The sequence below is a fragment of the Orcinus orca genome, chromosome 20 (genome assembly GCF_937001465.1).
Source record: "Orcinus orca chromosome 20, mOrcOrc1.1, whole genome shotgun sequence".
NCBI classification, from domain to species: Eukaryota; Metazoa; Chordata; class Mammalia; order Artiodactyla; family Delphinidae; genus Orcinus; species Orcinus orca.
The window spans coordinates 3,921,460-3,944,409 of NC_064578.1; the positions used below are offsets into that span (position 1 = coordinate 3,921,460).

Genomic DNA, 22,950 nt, shown 5'->3' on the forward strand with positions numbered 1-22,950 from the left:
GGTGTGCCCTCGGGATGCATCTTCCCATGGCAATGACGCACCACAGGGCAGCCCCGCAGGCCCCCAGGAAGCCTGGTGTGGGCAGATGAACCCTGTCACGGGAGCCGGGCGTGGGTCCTGGAGGCCACGCAGGGGTCACGTGGTGGAGGGCACAGTGTTCTTGCCCTGTGACGAGTGGTGGGGCTGGTGACGGCACTTGGAGATTTTCCGGGGGCACCTCCTGAGGCCACCCGTCCTTGGCCCTCTTTAACTCGGTCCAGGATGGAGTTTTATTTGTAAACAATATCGATCTGTACAAATCTATGTCTAAGTGGAAGAGTTTTCAGGGGACACGCAGGAAGCATCTTGTAGCACGTGGGATGACGCCTAAAGGCCAGCTGTCGATCAGGGAAGCTGACATCAGCAACATGTCCCCTCCCGTTACAGAAGCCAGAGATGCCGGAAAGACCTCAAGAGCCCCGCCGCTCCCCCGGGACCTGCGGCAGCAGTGTCATTCAAGCAACGAAGACAGGCCATGTGCTGGCCATTTAGACAGAGGGGCAACTCAGAGCCAGAGTCTGCCCATTTTCAAGGTCAGAGTCTGAGCACCAAGTTATATCTTTTCCTGGGCCCTGTCTGTAAGCACTGACCTGGTGGGCCCCGCACCATCCTGCCCCACGTGGGCAAGCCCTACCTAGCAGAACTGGGTCTCCAAGGGGAAGGAAGAGGGTCCCGCGCACGCAGGCCGACAGGAACGTTTAGTGTCCCGTGGGTAATTACAGCAGGGACAGTCCTCTGAGCCAGGTGGGGATTCCAGCACGCAGCGCACTCGCCCCCGAAACCCCGGCCCTGCCGCCACTCACCCTCATCCAGGTTGCCGATCACCGCCTGCTTCTTCAGAAAGTCGTTGCACAGCTTCTTGTTCAGCCCGAACGCCAGCATGTTGTGCGTGAACGTGCTGGGGGGGACACGGCTGTGAGCTGGCAGCCCTCCCGCCTCCCGAGGGGAAGGGAGCCGGGGCCCGACATGCAGCCCACCGGGCCGGGGAATCGATAGAAAGATGTAAAACCAAATCGCCTCATGGCCAGCCCTGCTCACCATGAAACCGTGTTAGGGGCGGACTAATTAGGAACCGGAGTCAAGGCCAAGTGGACTGAATCGTGTGCTTCTGAGCCATTTAAGAACGCACAGTGGTCGTGACACTGAGTCGGGGATGTGTGACGTCATAAGGGTGGCGCTCCCCCAGCAGAGCCCCCGGGTAGGAGCGTCTCACCCAGCGGTCTCTCCTCACACCGCCCTGCTTGCTCATCTCCTGGGTGACCCGGGGTGGGCGTGGCCCTGTCCGGGTCACAGGGCGGGGGGGGGTGTGGGGGGCGGGCGGGTGGCAGGCCGGCCCTGGCGCTCACCCCAGCTGCCCGAAGGTGATGTTCTCGTTGAACCGCAGGCTGTCGTCCCGCTCCTCCTGGGTCATGTGGCACCACCTCTCTCTGCAAGCACAGGAGGGGCAGCGGAGGGGCTTCAGAGCCCACATCCCCGCCGCTTGGCCCCCTCCTGCTCTGACCCACAGGTGCTGGCCTCCCTGACAGAGAGGGGACACCTCTGCCGAAGAGCTGCTGGCGCTGCTTCTAGGAAGCCTGACCGAAGGCTGCCCCTCTGCCTGGGGGCCCGAGACCCACACTCATCACCTTCTCCTGGCGGAGACAAGGCTCAGGACCCAGAGACAATGTGCGCTGAGCGGCTGCCCGGAACATTCTCCGGGAGACGAGAACGCTGCCCCCACATCCTTCTCTAAGGTTCAAGGACGACGGAGGCCGAGGCCCGTGTCACCGGTGGGGAGGCGTGCCGAGAAGCCGGCGGAGCAGGGGTCAGGAGCCCAGCGAGCGTCTGCGGCCTCTGACCACACGCTGCCCATCAGGCCGGCCCGCCTCTGCCGTTCACTGTGCTCCCAGGCTGCCTCGTAGGGCGCGGGGACGGGCCCGTGAGCACGGAGAAGACGGCACAGAGCCTCTCAGCGAAGCCGGGAACCCAACGAGGAGGGACCACGGCCCGTGAGGCTCCACGTGCTCTCCGTGAAGCAGCGCGGGGCTCAGGGTTCGGGCAGGGAAGGTGCGCTTTTGAGCTCTTTTTGAGCTCGGTGTCCCTGACTGAGAGTGAACGCCGCCCGCTCCTGCAGGGCGTCAGCCCCTCCCCTTACGGCCGAGCACCCTTGTCCCCAGTGGCCCAGGACCGTCAGCCACTGCACCACTCCACCTCCACCCCCCGGGGCACGGGAGCCGCGTGGCCACCTGAGAAGTGAGCAGATGCCTATTTCCCCTTAAAAAGTACACTCTGGACAAGGAGTCTGACTAAAACAGGGCTGAGAGGAAAAAGACAAAAGAAAAGGGAGAGAAGAGGCAGTATGAGGGGGTGAGGGGTCAGGGCGATGGAGAAGCTGAAAGAAGAGGAACAGAACCAACAACATCGACTCTTAACTCCTCTCCCCCCTCCCAGGGAGGCTACTGGTGCCGCTGCAGCTGAGCGGGAGCCACGGGACACCAGGGCGCAACAGAGGCGGCACTGTCAGTCTCCCAGTCTCCTCATGCTGACAGGACACCCACGAAGACACCTGGAATGTGCTTCCAGGCACTATGCTAATCCCATGCCATGTTCCTTCCTATCCTTTTTCCCTGAGTGGTCACCCTTAGAATCGTCCAGGCACATAAACTCCCACACCACCACCAGGCTCGCTGGGTACTGTTGCACAGGTTGTGCACTGCACAACCCCAGACCATGTGGAAGTGGCTCCCTTGCAGGCGTGCAGCACAGCAGCCCTGACCCAGACGAGGAGGTCAGTCCTTTTGCTGTGGCGAGGACTAGAGTTGGGACATTTTATCTGATCTCTGAAGAAATAGGTAGAAGGTCATTTGGGATCAGGGGATGCCTACCAACAAATCAATTCCTTAAAATTGAGTTCAACACCCAATACTGGTCGAGGTCTAATACCACAGGAGGGCAGATCGTGTGTCTAAATTGCCACAGTGGGAATTCGGATGTGTCCAGCAGCTTGCAGAAGAGGAAGCCTCCTGAAACGGGGACATTTCCACCTCTGAGAACAGAGAGGGTGCTGATGGTGCTGCCGGCAGAGTCTGCCAAAGAGGAATCATGCTGGAGGCACAAGGTTGCCCAAGGACCCAGAGCCAACCCCCGGCCCCCAATCTCGGGGTGTCCTGGGGGTCAGATCTGGGATGTGCATGGCCAGACCACATTTGCTCTGGGTGAGGAGGCCTGTGAGGCCCAGAGGCTCACTTCCCCTCGTGGGCCTCAGAGGTCACGATGCTCCAGCCCTGTCGGGCCTCGGCTGTGGTGCTGGGACGCCTTGCTCCAGGAAGGCTGGTTAATTACACACACACCCCCGCCCCCCAGAGAGTCTGTGGGAACTTGGGGGCTTTTTAGGAATGGAGGTAGCTGCCGTGCCCAAATGCTCCTTTTAAAGCCATAATAAGGCTGCGTTAAAAAAAACAAGATTTCTCATAAAACAATAAGCACTAAAAATACATCACTGATTAAAGGAAGCATGCTTTGGGAAATTTCCACCAAATTAAAAACAAGCACTGAATCAGAAACTATATTTTGAATAGGCAGGCCTTTCACTCTAAAAATATCTTAACCAAGATATCGAGCACATATCAAGTTCAAACAATTGCAGTCAGACCCCACCGTGGGCTCGCAGGAAATAGCCTGTTCTAGACCTTTGTCTTCAGGGGACCCCCTCACACACACAGGCCTCACATCACACAGTGGCTGGGGGGAGGAAGCAGCTGTCCTTCCTCCGGGACCCCCCAGACCTGTCAGAGTGGGCGAGGGTCTGCCAGAGCCCGCAGGCCCCTAGGCACGACTGCAGGGACAGGTTCTCTGGCCCGACCTGCGGCTCCTGAGCCCGGATCAATGACCGAGCGGACAACAAGGGAACCCAAGGGTGTGGTTTCGGGGTCCGCTGGGAGGGCCAGAGTGGCCCATGGAGGCTGGACTCGCTCCAGGTCAGAGCTGACCTCCTGGACCTCACTGCCCTCTCCTCTCGGGATGCGCACCGGGCCTCATGGGGGTCTCGGGGGCCGTGTCTGTCTCCTGACCATTTCGGGGTCTCTATGCTCGGCGAGCTCCCCACTGTCTGTCGCCAGCCTGTCCCAGCGCTGGGCCCGCCGGCCGCGAGTCACACCCACGTCTGGTCACACCCCCCTCCCCTCCGACCCAGCGGCCCCGAAGGGCCCCCGCACTGTCCATGGACAGTCACGTGGACACACACCTCTTCTTCTCCTCCTCTCCAGCATCCCCTCTGGAGCGGCAGCAGAAACAGGTAAACAGAGGAACACGTCAAAGTCATGCAAGATATGTGGATGGAAAAGAGAGCAAAGCGTGGAAGGAGGGTTATCACAGCGGAGACGGATATGGAGACGGGGTTCCGGGGGGCGGTGGCCCAGGAGTCTGAGAGCAAAGCAACACGAGGATCCCCCTCGCCTACAGGCACTTCCTGCATCTGCGACTCCCAGAAGGGCGGAGAACTCTCTCTCTAGAATGCTTAGGAACGTTCCAGCATCGCTTCCTCTCCACGTGCTCCCCTGCCTTCCCGGGGCACACAGCCACAGCAGGCCGCCGTGGGGTACGAGGCAGGTCATCCCGATAGGGTTTACTTCCCCCCCAAAAAAGATTTCACTTAAGATCCCCCAAGTGCTCGTGGACTAAAGCCTTAACCAGCAGGCACCTGCCCTCTCTCCTGCCGGGAGAAAGGTTAAGGGGTCTCCCCAGGGTCAAAGAAGGCGGGGATTCAATTTCATCAACGAGGAGAGACTCAGACTTCAAAGTCCCATGACTGGAGGGGCCCACGAGGTGACCCAGGCCTGGGAGGCCGCTGCCCCTTCCCCACCCCACTGCTGCACACAGCAGGCACCAGCCTTAGCTCGCCGCTGTGGCCAGAGAGAGCTGAGCACCGTGCCCAGCCCTCGCCGCCGCCCAGTGCTCAGTGAACCGCTTTACAAAGGGAGTCTTCCGAAGTGGCAAGACTGCCCTCGGGGAAGCTGCAGCCCAGAGGAGTAAGTTGACAGTAGCGACTGCCCTTCCCAGACGTTAGCCCAGCACCCAGGGTCCCGCGGCAGCGGTCTCAGCTCGGGACTCTGGAGTCTCACAGAGACAGGCAGAGTGGGTCCGAGGGGGGCCCTGTGGGCTTCACTCAGTGGGAGTCTGCATTTCTTAGGAGGGTCAGGCCGAGTCATGCCGGAGCCCCGGGGCAGGAAGCGCTCATGCAAGCTGGACCCCCCACCCAGGAAGCGGTGCGCCCGGGACCCTTCAGGCAGCCTGCTGTAGGGCACCGGGGCCGCCAGGGGTTGAGGAAGAAACACAGACGCGTCGACTCAGCCGTTCTGTCCTCCTGCTTTCCTCTTCAGGAACGGGACAATAAAGCCTCGCCCTGGTCCTCTTCCCTGGGGCAAAGCGGGCCCGGACTTGGCTCCTACCTGGTGGTGGGAGACCGCTTTCTCCTCTCACAGTGGACAGCGTCGAAAAAGGCCGCGTTCCAGAACCTCAGCGTGTGCCTGCAAGACAGACAAGGCCCACGTGCCTTTATCCTCAATGGAGCTGGTTCCCCCCCCCCCCCCCCCGACCACCCGGCAAAGTGTCCTGAGGGCATCCGTGCGTCTCTCCCAGGACTCAGCCTGGACTCATGGGGTCAAAGGGGAAGCCGCCACCAGTGGGATGTGGGCGAAGGCCATTTCCCCTTCTCTGTCTCCGGCTGAGGCTCCCAACAGGAAGCAGAGGCTTTGAGGAGGCCTGCTTCTCTAGAACACAGTCTAGTAACATAAATGGGAACCCCGGCAGGGACAGGCCACGTGCAGAGAGCAAACGCATTTATAGCGACACACAAGGAAGAGGCATTCTTCCCAGGGATCAGGGTCAGCAGACCTACGGCACGTGGGCCAAGTCCGGCCTGCTCTCCGTCTGTGTAAATCAAGCTTTATGGGATCACAGCCACCCCTCCACTTACACCCTGTCCACGGCGGCTCTGGCACTACAGCAGTGGAGGGCAGTGGTTGCCTGTCAAGCCTAAAATACCACCCGGCTCTGTACAGAAAAGTGGGGCTGAGCCCTGTTGCAGATAAGACAGCAGCGGAGCCTAGAGGGGCCCAAGCTACGTCAGACGGTGGGACCGGGGCTGCTGGGCTCCCTCTCCCTGCTTCCCCCCGAGGCTGGCCCTGCAGGGTGGGCCCTCCTCGCGGAGGCTTCGGGACAGCTACAGCCCAGCCCTGGCCGGCCGCGTGCCTCACGCGCCCCATTCTGCCGCCCCAGGTTCTCCCACCGCAGCGAGACTGTGATCCTCGTGGGAGGGGCACGTCTGACACCCTTGGGGTTCCAGGGGCTACTACACCGCCTACGCGTGAGGAAATAAAAGCCACCGACGGAGAGGCTTCAGAGGGACGACAGCGTCCTCAGAGAAAGACAGAGGGCGAGATGTCCCCTGACCACTGGTCTCCCACTGCAACCACGGCCGTCACGTGTGTACATTATTGACACACACAGAACAGCTGTACTAGGATATAAGTCACATACCGTAAAATGCACGCTTTTCAAGTACACAGTTCAGTGGGTTTTAGTATATTCACAGAATTGTGCAACCACCGCCACTATCCATTTCCGGGACATTTTCATCACCGCACTCCCGGCTTCCCCCAGCCCCGGGCAACCACCAATCTGCTCTGTCTCCAGGGCTTTGCCTCCTGGACATTTTGTGTACATACGCTACGTGGTCTTTTGTGTCTGGCCTGGGTCACGTGGCAGAACGTTTTCCAGGTCCACCCATGTCGTGGCAGGGGTGGGTGCCTCATTCCTTTACGTGGCTGAGTGACAGCCCACATTTCATGTACCTACCTTTGGGCTCTTACGAATGACACTGTCATGAACATACGTGCACAGGTTTTTGCTTGAGTACCTGTTTTCAACTCTTTTCAGTATCTACCCAGGAGTAAAACTGCCGGGGTCATGGGCTAAAATTCTGTTTAACTGCTGCCCGACCACTCTCCGCAGTGGCTGCTGCGTGGGACAAGCCCACCAGCCGTGTACGAGTTTCCAATTTCCCTGCATCCTCGCCCATCTTTTCTCCTTTGGTTCTCCTAGGGGGCGTGAGTGGCCTTCACTTCTTTTGTTTATTTGTTTGTTTTGTGGTACGCGGGCCTCTCACTGTTGCGGCCTCTCCCGTTGCGGAGCACAGGCTCCAGACGCGCAGGCTCAGCGGCCACGGCTCACGGGCCCAGCCGCTCCGCGGCATGTGGGATCCTCCCGGACCCGGGCACAAACCCGCGTCCCCTGCATCGGCAGGTGGACTCTCAACCACTGCGCCACCAGGGAAGCCCTGGCCTTCACTTCTGATGGAGACATGGGTGCTGGTGACAAACGTCGAGGGTGGCCTTACCAGATGGGCTGCTGCTTCAGGTGTGTGTACAGGTAGATCTTCTCCCCCTTCCTCTCCTCCTCTGGGCTGCACACAGTCACTGCGGGAGGGGGAGGGAGACTGAGCGAGGCAGACCCCCGCCCGCCCCGACTCCAGCGACCCTCCCAGCAGGCCCCGCATCATCCCACAGGTCACACAAACATAAGCGGAAACTCCATGGCACCTGCCCTGCGGCTCTCAGGCCTGGCCCTGAGGACTCCTCCCCAGGGAGGGTCCCGGGAACAGCTCCCCCACCACTGGGGATACTTTCCTTGAGTCCCCTGGGAGGAGGAGTTGATCCCCAGAGAGGCGGGTTTTCCGTGGAAATTCAGGAAGCAGTTAGAGACCAGAGCAGAGCGCAGTAGGACAGCATCCCCTGCTACGGGGGAGCTGGAGCCCCAGGCGTCCAGGGACCTGCGGCTCCCCGTGGGCCGGACTGAGACCCCGTGGCGCTGCTGCGGCACCGCCCGGCCCCGCGAGCACGGGCAGGCACTCACCCGTCTTCCGTGGCTTCTCCTGGGACTTGCCTTCTTTCTCCCTTGGGGAGAGAAACCATAGCAGTGACAAAACGACCCAAAGAACCCTGTTACGTTGCTGAAACGGGATGATGCCTCATAACCAATGTGTAAACCGAAGGTGGTCTTCTCTGCAAACACGTTTACGAAATCAACGCCACTTGTACCACCTGCCAGCCTTTTAGTGCCTGAGATGTGCTGTTCAGGCTCCTCTGTGCCATTTTCTCTGAATCCAAGACTGTCCAGACCAGAGGAGGAATAAAGCCAAGTGGGCTGGTTGTAACCGAGCCGTCGGAGGGGACGGCGGGGACCACAGGGCGCCCCTGCTTTGTGGAAGTCTCGGTCCCTGCACTGCTCCGAAGCGGCCCCGCCCCCCGCGGGTCCCCGAGTGGCTATGGGAACACCGCTGCCCTGGGGAACGCGGTTTCTTTCACGGCAGCGGGAGGCGGGGTGCAGGGAGGGGGGTGTAACTCCCCTCCTGCCTACCGACAATTTCCGCACGCTCCTCTCCAGCCCTAGAAACACGGGCCCACGGGGAGCATCCCAGCACGTCAGCAAATGGAACAGCGTTTGGAAGCCCCAGAAAACTGGAGGGTGGGGAGGCAGCTGCCCCCCGGGAGCAGCTCTCAGGCCCCAGTGACGGCCGAGGGCGCAGAGATGCTCCCGACACTGGGCCAGGGTGGCCTCCTTGTCACACCCACGGTCGGGGAGGGACGCACGCAGGCGATACTCACTCGCTTCTCCTGGCCAGGGGCCCCTTGGGCTTGGTCTCCAGCCCGAAGAAGCCCTTGACGTTCTCCGTCTTGGCCGACGTGTTCTTCAGAAGCCGCTCGGCGATGTCCTTCTTCTCCGCTAACCAGCTATTGGCCGACTTCAAGTAGGAGTCGATGCTCCCGGCCGGCTTCTCCTTGAACTCGGCGGGGAGCAGGTGTGGTTTACCTGGAGACAGGGGGAGAGAGCAGGGATGAGAGCCAAATGGAACCACGGAGGCCGGGGCCACCTCCCTCCGCCATGGCCAGACATGGCGGCGGTGGGAAGCAAGAGGCTCAGGAGGCCCGTGGGCACACGGAGGGCCGGGGCCCCTGCCCTCTCGGGCGGTCGCTGAGGACCTAGTGTGGACAAGTCAGCCAGGTGCCACCAGGGGCTGCAGAGGAAACAGGCAGGGATCCAGCCCCAAAGAAGCAGCAAGTCCAGAGGGCAGGGGAGCAGCGCACACAGGGAAAGTGTAACGTGCAAAGTGATGGAGGAAGACACAAGAGTCTCCCCTTGTGGAGGGAGGGGCCGTGCGGATTCCAGACGGCCTGGCTGGCACCTGGGCTGGTCCTGAAACAGGGAGGCCACTGGACATGGGAGACGGTGCGAGAAGGGCAGCGAGGGAAAAAGAGGTATGTCCCTTCCTAAGGCTGTGCATGGACCGATGTGTCCCGCCCCATATCAAAGGGCTCCACGCTAAGGCCATCAGAGCAGCTGCTGCAATGGCGCAGAGCAGCAAGGAGAGGGTGGGCTGCTGAGGCGAGGAGACGATGAAGCTGAGCTGCAGAGGTAGGGGACGCGCCACAAGAGCCAGCCCACTGGTGCCTGCGCTGCCCTGACCCAGCTGCAGCCCGCGGGCAAGCCCTCGGCAACCCTCCCCTCACGGCTGCCTGAACGAGCGCCAGTGGTCATAGCCCAAGGCGCTTAACACGGGGAGCCCCCCAGCTGCCCCCAGCTGCGATGCACCAGGAGGCCCCAGGGCCACGAGCCCTGCCCCAGACCCCGGGCTGCTCCAGGTCACCCCGGTCCACAGCTGACCCTGTGTCACATTTGGCCAGAACATGAGACGATGTCCTGCGTCTACCCTGAAGCGTCCTGCCCGTGTGTCTACTTTCTCGTGTCCTCCCAGCCAGGGCCGTCAGCCTCCTGACCCACGCTGTGGACCGTTCTTCGCCTCCCGCTCTAGGGGTCTCCCTCCTCCTTGTTCCCGCCCTGATATCAGCTCCCTTTGTTTTCTGGATGCCTCGCAGCTCTGCCTTAAGAAATCCCCACTTGACGTGGCGTTGGAAGGTGACAGGTCTGCCTGCCACGTAAGCCGCACCCCGGGTCTCACCGATGTGATAGTAGGTGAAGCACATGGTCATGAGGTTCTTTGCAGGCCCGAAGTCGTCCATCTGGTGACACCTGAAATGGAAAGAGAGGTGACTGGCTAACAGATCCTTCCACCGGGTCCTCTCTGCACGTTCCTGAGACAAGACCAGCATGTTCCACAGACACCTCTAAGCTAGTACCTCACTCCCCAGACACTCCAGAGGAGAAGCCACAGAAAGAACTCCCCTGGGTCCAGGCACCCGGCCTGGGAGCGGGTCCAATTTAGGGCACTAAGGCGCTCACCATCCACCCGCCTGGCTTCCTTCACTTTCAAGGTGGAATAGCCAGGGCCCTACCCCAAGGAGCAGACCCGGAACTGGAGGTCAGGCCTCAGGTCTCAGGCTTAAACCGTTGGCCCCGTCCAGCCCCTACTTCTCAGGAATGAGCAGTGGCTTAGATGATACCCACCCCCCCGATGTGGGCAGCAGCAGAGTCCCCTGGCAGGGGGGAGTGGGGGAGGCCATGTGAAGATGTGGATTGCTGGGCCCACCCCGGAGTCTCTGGGTCAGCAGGTCTGGGGCAGGGCCTGAGAGTGTGCATTTCTAACAAACCGGCTTGGGAAGCTGATGCTCTGAGGCTCCTGGCCCAGGGACAGCACCCTGAGAATGACTGGGAATATGAATACCTACGTACCCTACACCACTTGCTGAAAATCAAATTAAAGTATGACGCGCCAGAACCTTTGCTATGCTAAAAGATGTGCTACAAATATAAAGGATTATATTAATACTTACTATATTATATCACACTTACTACATTGAGAGTATGAGATATACGTGGATCCATTCAATTTAGCAAACAAAAAAGGGGGGAAACACTTCAAAAAGAGGGTCTGTCGGCCACTAAGAATTTGTACTGTTACAGTGGCAGAAGCTACGGTGATGTGCACTGTGGCGCTGCAAATTAGAGAAGAAAATGAGGAATCAGCTAAATGCCCATCGACAGGGCAGGAGCCAAATTAATTATGGAGCATGTGTACGTTCATGTATTAGAACACCTCACAGCTGTTACAGACGCAGCACTGAGTGCAAACGCACAGTACTGCCTTTTTATTTGCGGTACGCGGGCCTCCCACTGCTGTGGCCTCTCCCGTTGCGGAGTAACAGGCTCTGGACGCGCAGGCCCAGCGGTCATGGCTCACGGGCCCAGCTGCTCCGCGGCATGTGACGCGCAGGCTCAGTGGCCATGGCTCACGGGCCCAGCCGCTCCGTGGCATGCGGGATCTTCCCGGACCGGGGCACGAACCCATGTCCCCTGCATCGGCAGGCGGACTCTCAACCACTGCGCCACCAGGGAAGCCCAGTACTGCATTTTTAGAAAAAATATCTATTTGCTGGTATGTGCTTTATTAAGACGGTTATCACTGAGAGATGGACGAAAAGTGAGAGAAGAGGGTGTGAAAGAACACCTCCTTTCCCTCTTAGGCTTCTGTGCCTCTCCATCCTGTTCCCTCACGTACTTTCCTTTCCTGTTTAGTTTTTCACCTTGGACTAGTGTTACTTAAAGAAAGAAAATCAACAGAAATTATCTAGATGTGGGATGAGGGTCATTTTTGTTTATCTTTTTGACATAAAAATAATAAATCTAAAAAACTAAACTTCTCTAAGTTCTTTTTTTTTTTTTTTTGCAACCACATAAAAAAATATACGCTCACAAAGTAATGAAAGATTCTGTGTTTTGGCAGGGTTGGAACTTGAGGTTAACTACACCCCCCCCACCACCTACCAGTTTGCTTACTTAAGGAAAAACTGGAAGAAAAATTGAGAATTAGATAAGCACGTTACCATGCAGACAGGCACCATCTACACAAAACACAGGTTCCTGAAAATTATGGATGCAAACGTCTCGAGGTCAAAGGGTCTTTGGGGCAGGAGACCACACTGACCCCCGACCCCCTGGGGCTCTTTTACTGAAGCTCCCGAGGCAAGCAAGCGTGGGCCCTTGGCTACCTCAGTGAGGGCCTCTCGTCCCTCCACCCACACTAGCTCCCAGACCCAGATCCCCGCCCCCACCCCTGGGGAGCACACCCTGATCTTGGGACATTCTGAGAGCAAGTGCAGGAAAAAACAGGGGCTCCTCTCTTTTGGCCATTTTCCTCTAGTACATGCCCCGTGTGCATGGGGGACAGAGAAAGTTGGGGAGACACCGAGACAGGGAATTAAAATCAAGAGAGCAGCTACATTTCTGTTGGGAGAAGAAGGGGAAGGAACAGGAAAGGAGGAGTTTTCAGGCCTGGAAGGACACAGAGACACAGAGAAGTGGCCACGGCCTAAGCCAGGGGACCAGGACCTGCTCCGAGGCCACACTGAGGTGAGGGGGGAAAGCGGGCTCAACTGAAGGTCAGATCAGGGTCAGAGCTTCCCTCCCTGCCCCACGCATTTCCCCCACCCACACGATCCCCCAGGTAGACACGGCCGCTCCGGTTCACACTGCGGAGGGCGCGTGCGGCTCTGATGCACGACAGGATGTAGGAAGAGGGTCAGGAGTCCTAGAGCCATGCGCGGGCCTCAGCAGGAGCCCCTCAAGGCAGGTGGCCGGCCCCCCCGGCCACACGGAGGTGGGGGGCCCTTCTCCCCAGCCCATGCTGTCCTTGGCGATAAAAGGCCCCAGTGGTGCCTCATTAGACCTCAGGGCAGCGATGCCATCCAACCATCTCATTAGTGGGCGGTGACCCGTTTTAGAGTACTTCACCACAGGAAATCCAGAGAACCCCAGACCTCAGCTGGAGGAGGGCAGGGCCGCTGTGTAATCACAGCCTGTCGCGGGGCCCGCTGCTGTCAGGTGGGGACCGCTCACTCCCCGCCGCCGCCCCCACCCGTGAGATACTGGATACTGGTCACGACTTCCAGACAATGCTGCCGCCGCGGGGCAGGGGAGGTGGTGGGGGAGGGGAGCAATTGAGCTGATGACGCATGCGGCTGGTTCTCACGACTGGGGTCTCCCAGGTGGGGAGGGAGGGAGGACGAGAGGTCAGGACGGAGGCGCTAAGCCGCAGCATCACTTACTCAAATAGGACCACCGCGAAGGACTGCACCAGGCGGTAGAAGGTGGCCTCCGAGACGCACTTGGAGTTGCAGCGCTGTCCGGGAAGAGGGCAGCCGCGTCAGGCGGCTGCTGGAGGAGGTGCACCCAGCTCAGAGGGGCTGCATGCTCACCCCGCCCAGCATCTCTAAACACAGCTGGGGCTCGAGCCCAGGACAGGCCCTGCTACCCAGAGACCGGGACCCAGCAGAGGGCTGCCCCACCCCCGACCATCACTCAGGTGTTTCCGGCGTCTCCTTGTGAGACTTTTAAAACTAGGAGCTTCGCGCGCTCACCCACGTGTGGGAAACTACAGAGGGATGGGACCCCAAGATGACAATGCTGGCTGTTTTCTGGGTGGGTGAGGTATGGGCAGTTTCTCTGTTTTTGCTTATCTGTATTTTCTAATTTTTCTTGGAAGAATAAATTATTTGTGACCAAAAAATACTTTAAAAACAAAGAACTTAATCCACTTTACAGGAAAAAAATAAAAAGAACCTACTGGCTGTTTTTAAAACTTACTGTTTATCTGAGCTTACATACATGGCTGTCATTCTCTTGAATATTTTATCTTTACAAAAATGGAATATTGTAGGTTATTTAATAAAAACATGTGTGGACATAGCCCATGCGCTGGTCTTTAAAAAAGCAAACTTTTCTGGAATTTCATGAGGTTGACAGCCCAGCATTCCTTTCTAGCGGGGCATCTTCCACTATTCTAATTAGACTTTATAACATCTCTAGACGAGCTTTACTCTTTTTCCGGTGGGATCGTTTTCCTCAACTCCCTTCTCCAGAGCGGGTGGGCTGCCCCACACCACAGCCCCACGTCACCCCTCTTACCTGGGCGCTCACGTACCGGGCAAACCATTCCCGGCCTTTTCCGTTCTCACTGCTGCAGTACTCTCCGAACTTGGCTTTCTCCTCCTGGTCCAAGTCCTCTCTGGAAAAGAGGGCAAAGGGAAAAGACAGGAAAGCTTTAATCCTCTGCAACAAAAATGGCTACAGTAGGGAAAGAGGAAGGAGAGGAACTCCTAAGTGCGGTCGGCCCTCGGCATCCGCACCACGGAACCCCGACGGTAACTCGCCCCGGCCAAGTGCGGACGCTCATCTCAGCCTCCGGGCAACCCCGAGAGGAAACACTATTACTTCTGTTTCCAGGATGAGAAGCCCGGCTCGGAGGATCACACACAGCTGGGGAGTGGCAGGTGGGAGCCCCATCCAGACCTCCTGGCTCCAAAGCCCATGTGCATTCCCCCGACCTCCTGCCTCAGTGAGGTCTGGGTACTCACAAGGGTTCCATAACTCTGCGAGGGCTTGGCTCTCCAGCTCATCCTACCGCCCCCCATCTTTGCTGCTGAGGTCGGCACGGAGCCATCGACTGGATTCAAGAATTCCTAATGTGCTCAGTCTCAGCAGGACCCACTGGGGCCACGAAACGCAAGAGGTCTGACGCCACCTCCAGCCATCAGGAGGAGGACACGGTTGCTTATTCCTCTGCACTTCGGAAGAGCCGGTCTGCTCTCTGACTCTCCACGGCTCTGTGTGAGGGGTGAAGATCGGGGAACCCCAGGCCTGGGGGTCACCCCCGCCAGGGTGGACAACATGCCCACCTGATCTCAAACCACTTCCAATCATCTTCGTGGGGGGGGGGGCAGTACTCTACCCCAAATGTAACCACTAAAAGGGGGAAGCAGGAGGCTAAGGATCCACTGGCTTCTGCAGTTTCATTCATTTAAGGTTTTATAGAAAACATCTTGGTCTCACTTATCCCAAGTACCGACACCAGATGAAATGTGAGAATTCGCCGGGCGTTTGCAGGGAGTTGTGGAAAGCTCTTAAAGAGGCATCTGACTCACTTGTCCACGTTGCATGTTGCCGACTGCCTGTCACAAATCTAGACTGGCCTTCCTGGCACATTAGTGAGCTTCTGGGCTTTCTCCCCTTTGCGTGAACTGGGTGTGCTCAGAAAAAGCTGACTAATTTCGGTGTCAGTCAAACAAAATGAGTAGGAAGCCACATCTACCGCTCTCCCAGAATGCATTCAAAATCAAACATAAAAGCAGTCTGGGGACAGTCAAATATTAGGATCCTAGAACTCCTCCCCCTTCTAACTGCAGAGAAGACAGAGGCACACCTGGGAAAGGTGGAAAGCAACCTTGCCAGTTAACAAACCAGGGGCCTAAACCTCAGCAGGGAGGAACATCCTCGGTGCGTGGCGTCAACAAGCAGAAATTCTTCTTACGCTTTAGACATTGGAAAAGGGTCCCTTCAGCCAGAGCGCCTCAGGCCGCAATGTGTGCACGGGTAGAGGCCTCACTGAAATGCAGATGCTGACTCAGTGGGTCAGGTGGGGCTCACGACTCTGCATTTCTCAGCCCCCCCGCCCCGCGATGCTGATGCTGCGGGTCCCAGAGACGACCTGAGGGGCAGGACCGCCAGCATTTCGCGCACCGCTCTGAACGATGCAAGACCAGCCGTCAAGGTCTGAGGCCTGAACCGAGTTTGCGGCGTGCTCCCCTTTCCGCTGCTGAGACGCCACAGCCGTGAGTCAGATTCCCGGCTCCTCGGCCTCCGCTCTCACTCCAGGCCCCACCTGTGCTACCACTGTCACTGCTCGTTGTTTGCACTGTCAAGAACCACCAACGCGAGGCCAGAAAGAGGTGCGAGGGTGGGTCCCCATCCTAGCAGCTGCTTAAGGCTCAGCTGCCCGAGAGCGTCCCAAGGGCTGCGGGTAACTGAAACCTCCTGGCCTTGTACTGCCCCTAAGTCACTGCCAGCTAACAACCACCTCTGAAGGCGTGCCCATGGGGGCTCACCTGAGGTGCCGCGGGAGCAAAGCCAGGGCCCTGAGCGGAGGGAGGGAGTGGCAGAAGCTCCCCAAGGGGGCCTACGTGCACTGGGGTGGGGCGGAGACGCGAGGGGCCCAGCAGCTTGTGAGGCCTGGAGCCCTGGCCGGTGGCGCCCTGCGAGGGGCTCACCCTCCGGAGAAGATCTTCTCCACGTAGCCGCGCATGAACTCCCGGAGCTCCAGCAGCTCCGCATCCTTGGCCGAGTCGGTGCTCTGGTTGGAGGAGAAGGACTCGCTGGAAGAGCAGCGGCGGCACTGGCCCCAGGAAGGGTGCGAGGGCGACTCGCCCATGTCGTTCTCGCTGTCGGCCGACTCCGTGGTCTCACTCTCCGACGCACCCTCACCCGGGGAGCTGTCCCCGTCCTGCAGCTTTGGGGACAGCATCTCCAGGGGCGAGGAGGTGGATGGCTTGGCCCCGGCCCCGAAGTCAATCAGCGAGCCCACGGGGACCTCGGGGGCCTCCATGGCTCGGGGGGGTGGGGGGCACTGCCGGCAAGGATGCCAGGTGGGGGCTGGCGAGCGAGGTTCCCAGGTGCGTCAGCGGGAGCCTGAGGCTGAGCACACATGAGCTGCTTGGGAGCCGCTGGCCACCGGGACTGAGTCCTCTGGGGCGGCCCACGGGGCCCTAAGGCATCTGGAATGGAAGCAGAGACACGTCATCATCACCACGAGAGCTTCTCTTCATATAACGGGAAAGAATTAGGGCACGAATGCCCTGTAAGAGGCTCCAAACTTCCAGAATTTGGGCCACCTGTCTGCTGATGTCATCTTCCTACTGCCCACTGACTGTTAAACACCTGCTATACGGTGGGCAAACAATGAACACACACACACCATCCGTCAGGATTTCTCCGAACTAAGCAAGGAGACCTTGAGGGGGCTGCACCCCCCGGCCCTCTCCCGACTCTGGCCGACCAGACTGAGGCCAGTCAGAACAGAAATCACCGCAGATGGCCGTCTGCCGCCCACTCCTGCTGGGTCACCAACCAATAGAAATCACCGCAGATGGCTGTCTGCCGCCCACTCCTGCTGGGTCACCAACCACTGAAGACGGTGTCGTCAGGCACACGCTAAGCGCACGAGTCTCCAAGGCCCACGTCTCTCCCTTCCCGGGTTCCTTTCTCAGCATTTTCCCACTCAAGACCCAGCACCTTCCTGGCTGTCGGATATATGTCCCCTCTCATCATCCCCCTAAACCCTCCCGTGGTTTCTCTCTTTTCTTTTCTTTTTTAAGCAACTCACCAGACACAAGATCTGCTGGCACATTTTAAAAAATGATTTTCATTGTTTTTTGGCCGCACCGCGCGGCATGCGGGATCTTGGTTCCCCAGCCAGGGACTGAACCCGCGCCCCCTGCAGTGGTGGCGCGGAGTCTTAACCACTGGATGGCCAGGGAAGCCCCTCCCTCTGATGGTTTCTAAGCAGCATTTGCCGAAGGACCCACCTCCTCCTCCCTGCCCCCTCCCTGCATGACGGCCACACTGGGCAACGGCATCCACCTCTGGTGTCTGTTCCTCCGCCCCTGAAGCCGGACGGTCCTCTCCCTTCTCCCCCATCTTCCTCCCTCAGCCCCAACCCGAGTTCTATTCATCCCTCGAGGCCCGGCTTAGTGCCGTCTCTTCTGAGAAGCTTCACTCAAACCCTGTGCAAACTATTTACTGATTCCCGCGTGGCCCCCGGCATCTTGCTTACACTCATCTCTAAGTCTGCTTGTCTCACAGGTACATGTGGGCATTTCTGTTTGTCCCACCGAAGTACAATCCCCTGAGGGCTGGACCATGCCTCAGCCACCTTGGTAGCCATGCGAGTGCCCAGCACAGAGTCCTAACTAAGGGTCCACTGGACGTTTGCTGAATGGATGACCAGACCTGACCGTGAACACGCTCTAGGAGTCGCGAAGTCAACGGTGTAGGCAGAGCTGGGATTAGGATCTTGGCTTCTAAACCAGTCTCCTGCTGGTCAGTTCAGGGGTCACCTGCCAATTCTGGGGCTCCCTCCCCCATGACGATGGGCAGACAGCTAAGCAGTAAGTTAAAGCCCTCCTGATGTAAGAATCCAACTCGATCCTGGGCACTGTCCCTATCCTCCACCTCTACAGACCCCAAATATCTAGGACAACACCTGGCAGACAGGTGGCTGCCGATACTGTGAAACTAATGCATCTTCTGAGGGTAATTCAATATCAAAGCTGCATTCACTGCCCGTTAAGAGCTTCATGTTCACAAATCGATTACGGGCTCCTCCAAATTCCCCAGCCTGGGATATTTTTAGACGCCCTGAGTCAGAAGGATGGAATGGCTGGCTCCGTGTCACTGGAGTGGCAACCGCCCCCCTTCGGAGAGTCCTACAAAGCCCGCCGTGGTCCAAAACAGAGACGCATACACCTCAGCTCAAAAGAACTTTCTGGGCCAGGAGAGCAACAGGGAGTCTTAGGAGCTCAGGTGGCAACGCAGACTAAGGAGTCTTGGGCCAGGGCCAGGGTAGCCCTGGCCCCTTCTCGCCAGCAGGGCTGGTGAGCTGTGGTCTCTGCTCTCCGGGCCAGAGTCCCCGTCAGACACTGAGGTCAGGTTAGATCTCTAAGGTCCTTCTGGCAACCACACTCACAGACTCTCCAAAGGACAGAAAATGACACCTATAATGACTCACCGGATATTAAAAATGGAAAATCACACACTAGGAAAATGTTTGCAGCCACTATGATAGGAAAATTGAGTTAATCATATCTGTATGATAAATTCACCCAAATCCAACTAAAAATCTATGTTCTAATAGATACACAAACTACTCAGATAGGCATGGCACACAAGAGGAAGTATTATTATTAAGTGCTTAGACAATTCTTCAACCCATACTAATAACCACACGTATAGATAGGCAAATCAAAACAATTAGGTACCTGCTTATACTACAAAATAAGCAAAAATTTGAAAATTATAACCCAAAAGCACATGAGATTAAGATAAAACTAATATTCTCAAACAATCCTGGCAATAGGGATAAATAAGACTTTAGAAAGCAATTTCTATAATTCTTATTTTTCTCTCCTCTGATCCGAGAATTCAAATGCTTGGAATTTATTCTGAGAAGAGAATTCCAAACAGTCAAAAACAGTTATGTGGAGAAAAACGCTCGCTGCAACATTAGTTATCGTCCTGAAAAATAGGGGAAAAAAATCTAAATATAGTAAAGTGGCAAATATATTCTAACAACTTGATGTAATGGTAATCAGTGTATGATGCAATTAGAAAAATGCTCACTTTATAGTCAAACAAATATTCCACAATCAGCAAATACTTACTGAATCCTATTGCAGGCCAACCTCTTGTTTTGGGTGCTAGAAATACTGAAGTGAGTGAATTTTAATTGTACTATAATTACAATCACGTATACACGTGAAAAAGGACTGAAAAAGGAGATAGAGATGTATTACAGTGCTGGCACCGAGATAACCGCCCCTTTTTATTTTATTATCATTAACAGTGGAGTTTACAATCAATAAAAATTCAGAGGAAAAGGAAACAAGTTACTGTATCTTGCAACATTTCAGGTGGTTGGTCTGAAGGGCGGCATCTATTTACCAAAGCAGAACTTGACAGCACAGGAGGGGCAAGGTCAGACCCAATGGTTACGGCTATTTCTGGTCCGGCCCAAGGCGCTCTCCCAGCGCCTTTCTAGCTTGGAAATTCGGGGAGTGCATGAGTCATCCTTTCCCAGAAGCCTCCTCTGTGGGCTCAGGAAGGAGCGGACAAGGTGAGGGGCCTGGCCCTGCAGGAGAGGAAGCAAAATTGACGGGGGGCCCAGTCCTGGGCGCCATGTGGGCAGCATGGGCTGCAGAGTGCGGGTCCCTCTGCCTGGGATCTCATCTCTCAGCCAACCTTGCTCCCGGAGCTGAGATGCAGGTGAAGTGGCCACTTATGCTAAGGGCCTTGGAAGTGACCCCACCCTCTTTCTCCAGGAAGGAAACATAATTACGGGCCTCTGTCCAGGACAAGGTGATGGTCACTCTCAAGACACCAGGATCACACACCTCACTCGACTACCCATGCTCTCCTAGCTGCAGAACACAGAGGAAGTGGGCCCAGTGGGGACTGACTGCACTGTCCCCGAGTAGGGCCAGCCAGCGGCTGCCACTCAGGATCGTGGGCCCAGCGGGATCAGATCTAAAGAGCTTTCTATAAAAGTGCTGAAATCCACTTCATGAAATCTTCCAAGTCTTCAACACTGGCAACTAATTTAAATTTATTTCAAAACCCATCATGGACCAAAGAGAACGTGTCTGCGGATTGCACTCAATCCCTCTGCTCTGTCCTGTGTACAAGGAGGTCCCCAGACCCACTGCAGGGCCACAGGCTCTGAGACTCAGGGTTTTAAATCACAGCGGAATCTCTGCAAACAGACAGCGTGGATATTTAAAATGCTTTCTACAGACTTGCAGCCAAACAGACCTTCCTGCAACCGCATCTTTACAATTCACCTCTTAGGCCCTATGGCAGAAGCTTCTACCCATCAAATTAGGCTAAAATTCTAAGTCAGCCCATGTCTCTGAGCGCTGAGAGGGGGCTTCTTCGGACTGGGGGTCAGGGAGGTAGATATCTGAGCTGAGATGGAGGGGGGCTGGGCCAGCCGAGAAGGCTGGAGAAGGCTGGAGAAGGCTGTCTTCTGAGCAGAGGACAGGGGTCTGGGTGGAGGAACAGCCCACACAGAGGCCCTCGGCAGCCATGACTTTGGAAAGTTCAGGAACTGGGAAGGCTGAGGAGGGAGGAGGTTGGCAAGGGGGGCCAGGTGAGACACTAGGAGCCTCGACTGGGTTCTCAGGGTGATGGGCAGGCAGCCGTGGCAGCAGTTTGGAGAAGAGAACGAGCGCAAGGGGGCCAGGGGAGGTGGTCCCGGCGGGCGCATTCGGGGGGAGGTTTCCTGACCTCCTGCCCCGCCTCCCGCCCACATCCCCGCACCACGTGGCCCCAGCTGCGGCAGGAACTCGGAAGGAGATTGCCGTCTGTGGCTGCTGCGCCACATCCTCAGGGGCTTTGCTCAAACCCTGATTTCCCCAGCACCCGGCGTGCCCAGACTGAGCCCTCCTCCAGCAGGCTGACCTTGGGCAATCACACAGGCTCCCGGGGCCGGGGGAGGCTCCGGAACCTTCTGGAACTCTGCCTCTGCCATCCGTCTCAGGCAGCTCCCTCTCCTTTACTGTCCCAGAGCCAACAGACGTGCTGCTCCTCCCACCAAAAGAAGAGACGGCAAGCCTCAATGGACCAGCACAGCCCACACGCTGGCTCAGGCTCCCTCCACCCCACCCGCCCCTCCTTTCACAGCATCAGAGAATCGAGGCGGGGGTGGGGAAGCAGGAGGCCCCCCCCCCCCCCCCCCCCCCCCGCACACAGCTAGGAAGTGACGGGGCCCAGAGTCAAAACTCAGGTGAACGCCGAGCCCAGGCTCTCAAGTCACCACGTGGGCCCTGCAGCAGCCTCTCTGATGCTCTCCTGCGGGTGCGTCTCTAGAAGTGGAGCTGAGGGTCAGAGGCCTGCACAGCAGTGAGGCTCTGCTGGGGCTGCCGAATCGCCTTCCCCAGTCTGTGCTGTGTGCTAGAACAGGGGTCCCCAGCCCCCGGGCCATGGACCGGTATCGGGCCGCGGCCTGTTAGGAACCGGGCCGCACGGCAGGAGATGAGCGGCGGGCGGGCGGGCGAAGCTTCATCTGCGGCTCCCCATTGCTCGCGCTACCGCCTGAACCATCGCCCCCGCCCCCGGCCCCCAGTCCGTGGAAAAATGGACTTCCACGAAACCGGTCCCTGGTGCCAAAAAGGCTGGGGACCGCTGGCCTAGAAGGCAAGCCCGGGCCACGCCCAACAAACACCTTCCCTGCCGCTGGGGCCGAGAACCTGATGTAGGGCTTCACACACATTTGTTAGATGGTTTCTCCCCAGCACTCAAGTCAAGCTTGTGGAGACTATTTTCTTTTCCCTTTATCGTCAATGTATCGTTAGAGAAAGATTTGGAAATAGAAGAGGGAGAAAAAGCTCCTGGTCCCCCCAGGCCGACAAAATCCCATCTCCATTCTCGTGGATGCCCTTCTGGTCTTGGTCAAAAGGCAAACCCTTTTTTTTTTTTTTTTTTTTTTTTTTTACCATTTCAACGGCGAGAGAAATTCGGATGTTTATTTGGCACCTAGCTAGTGGCTATCCCTCTCGTGACAGCTACAAACCTGCAGGGGACCCCAGTGGAGAGGGTCTGCTCTGCTCTCCCGAGGTGTGTTTTACTTCAAATGGACCTGACAGAAGGTCGACAGGCCGTCTGCGTTTGGCTGCAGGGAGGAGGGGAGACAAGTGAACTTGATCGATGATTAGATTACTGTTATCTGTTTCGGTTCAGCTATGAGAGGACTTATAATGCACGGTTTCCAGGAAAACTGTGCCTCACTGGAATAGCTGGAGGAGAGGAGAGGGAGAGGAAATAAGGGAGACCTTTCAACCCGCTGCTGCTTCCTTCGCCCTGTAGAGACTGCTGAGGACACGATGGATGGACTGCAAACCTCAAGGTTCTGCAGAGCCCTCCTCCCCTCCCCATGCGCCCGCCTGTGCCCTGGCAGGGTCCCAGCAGCACGGGGCGCAGGTACCACTTCCACACCTCCCCGGCCTGCCACAAACAATCAGCCTCACAGCACACAGGCTCTTCCTGCACCTCCGTCTGCATCTGTTCCCCGGGCACCCCTCCTGCTCATAGGTCACAGGTCACAGAGAGACCCTGTGGGCTGGCCAGGGAGGCGGGGCTGAGGAGAGACCCCAGGTGGACCGCAGCCACAACTGAGGCTCGTGGAAACCCGCTTCCTGTCGCTCAGAACCTCTCCTGCAGCGAGACCCTAACAAGGACCTCCATTTGCCTCTGCCAGGGGCTGGTCACAGCGCAGCCCTACAGACGGATAAATCCGCTCAGCGCTTTCTGGCTGGGTGATAACTGACACTGCCTTGGAATCAGGAAGAAATGTGGCGCTACTTGGGGCTAGGAGAC

The 22,950-nt window shown here is 57.5% G+C and overlaps 1 protein-coding gene across 7 annotated transcripts in view; it reads right to left on the reverse strand.

Annotated features, from left to right (window-relative positions):
- Positions 1-22,950, reverse strand: part of KIAA0513 (KIAA0513 ortholog) — a 63,372-nt gene that overhangs the window by 9,453 nt on the left and 30,969 nt on the right. For 4 of the 7 annotated variants that reach the window (XM_049704064.1, XM_033406342.2, XM_033406343.2 and 1 more), the window contains 11 exons: positions 16,074-16,577; positions 13,936-14,035; positions 13,077-13,150; positions 10,034-10,104; positions 8,682-8,886; positions 7,930-7,970; positions 7,415-7,493; positions 5,466-5,543; positions 4,262-4,291; positions 1,386-1,466; positions 843-937 (listed from right to left, as the gene is read on the reverse strand). In XM_049704064.1, coding sequence (XP_049560021.1) covers positions 843-937; positions 1,386-1,466; positions 4,262-4,291; positions 5,466-5,543; positions 7,415-7,493; positions 7,930-7,970; positions 8,682-8,886; positions 10,034-10,104; positions 13,077-13,150; positions 13,936-14,035; positions 16,074-16,408 — 1,189 coding nt within the window. In that variant the 5' untranslated portion in view covers positions 16,409-16,577. Of the gene's footprint in view, positions 1-13; positions 378-842; positions 938-1,385; positions 1,467-4,261; positions 4,292-5,465; positions 5,544-7,414; positions 7,494-7,929; positions 7,971-8,681; positions 8,887-10,033; positions 10,105-13,076; positions 13,151-13,935; positions 14,036-16,073; positions 16,578-22,950 lie in introns of those variants that run through there. The other 3 variants (XM_049704065.1, XM_049704067.1, XM_049704068.1) reach the window with 2 other exon arrangements.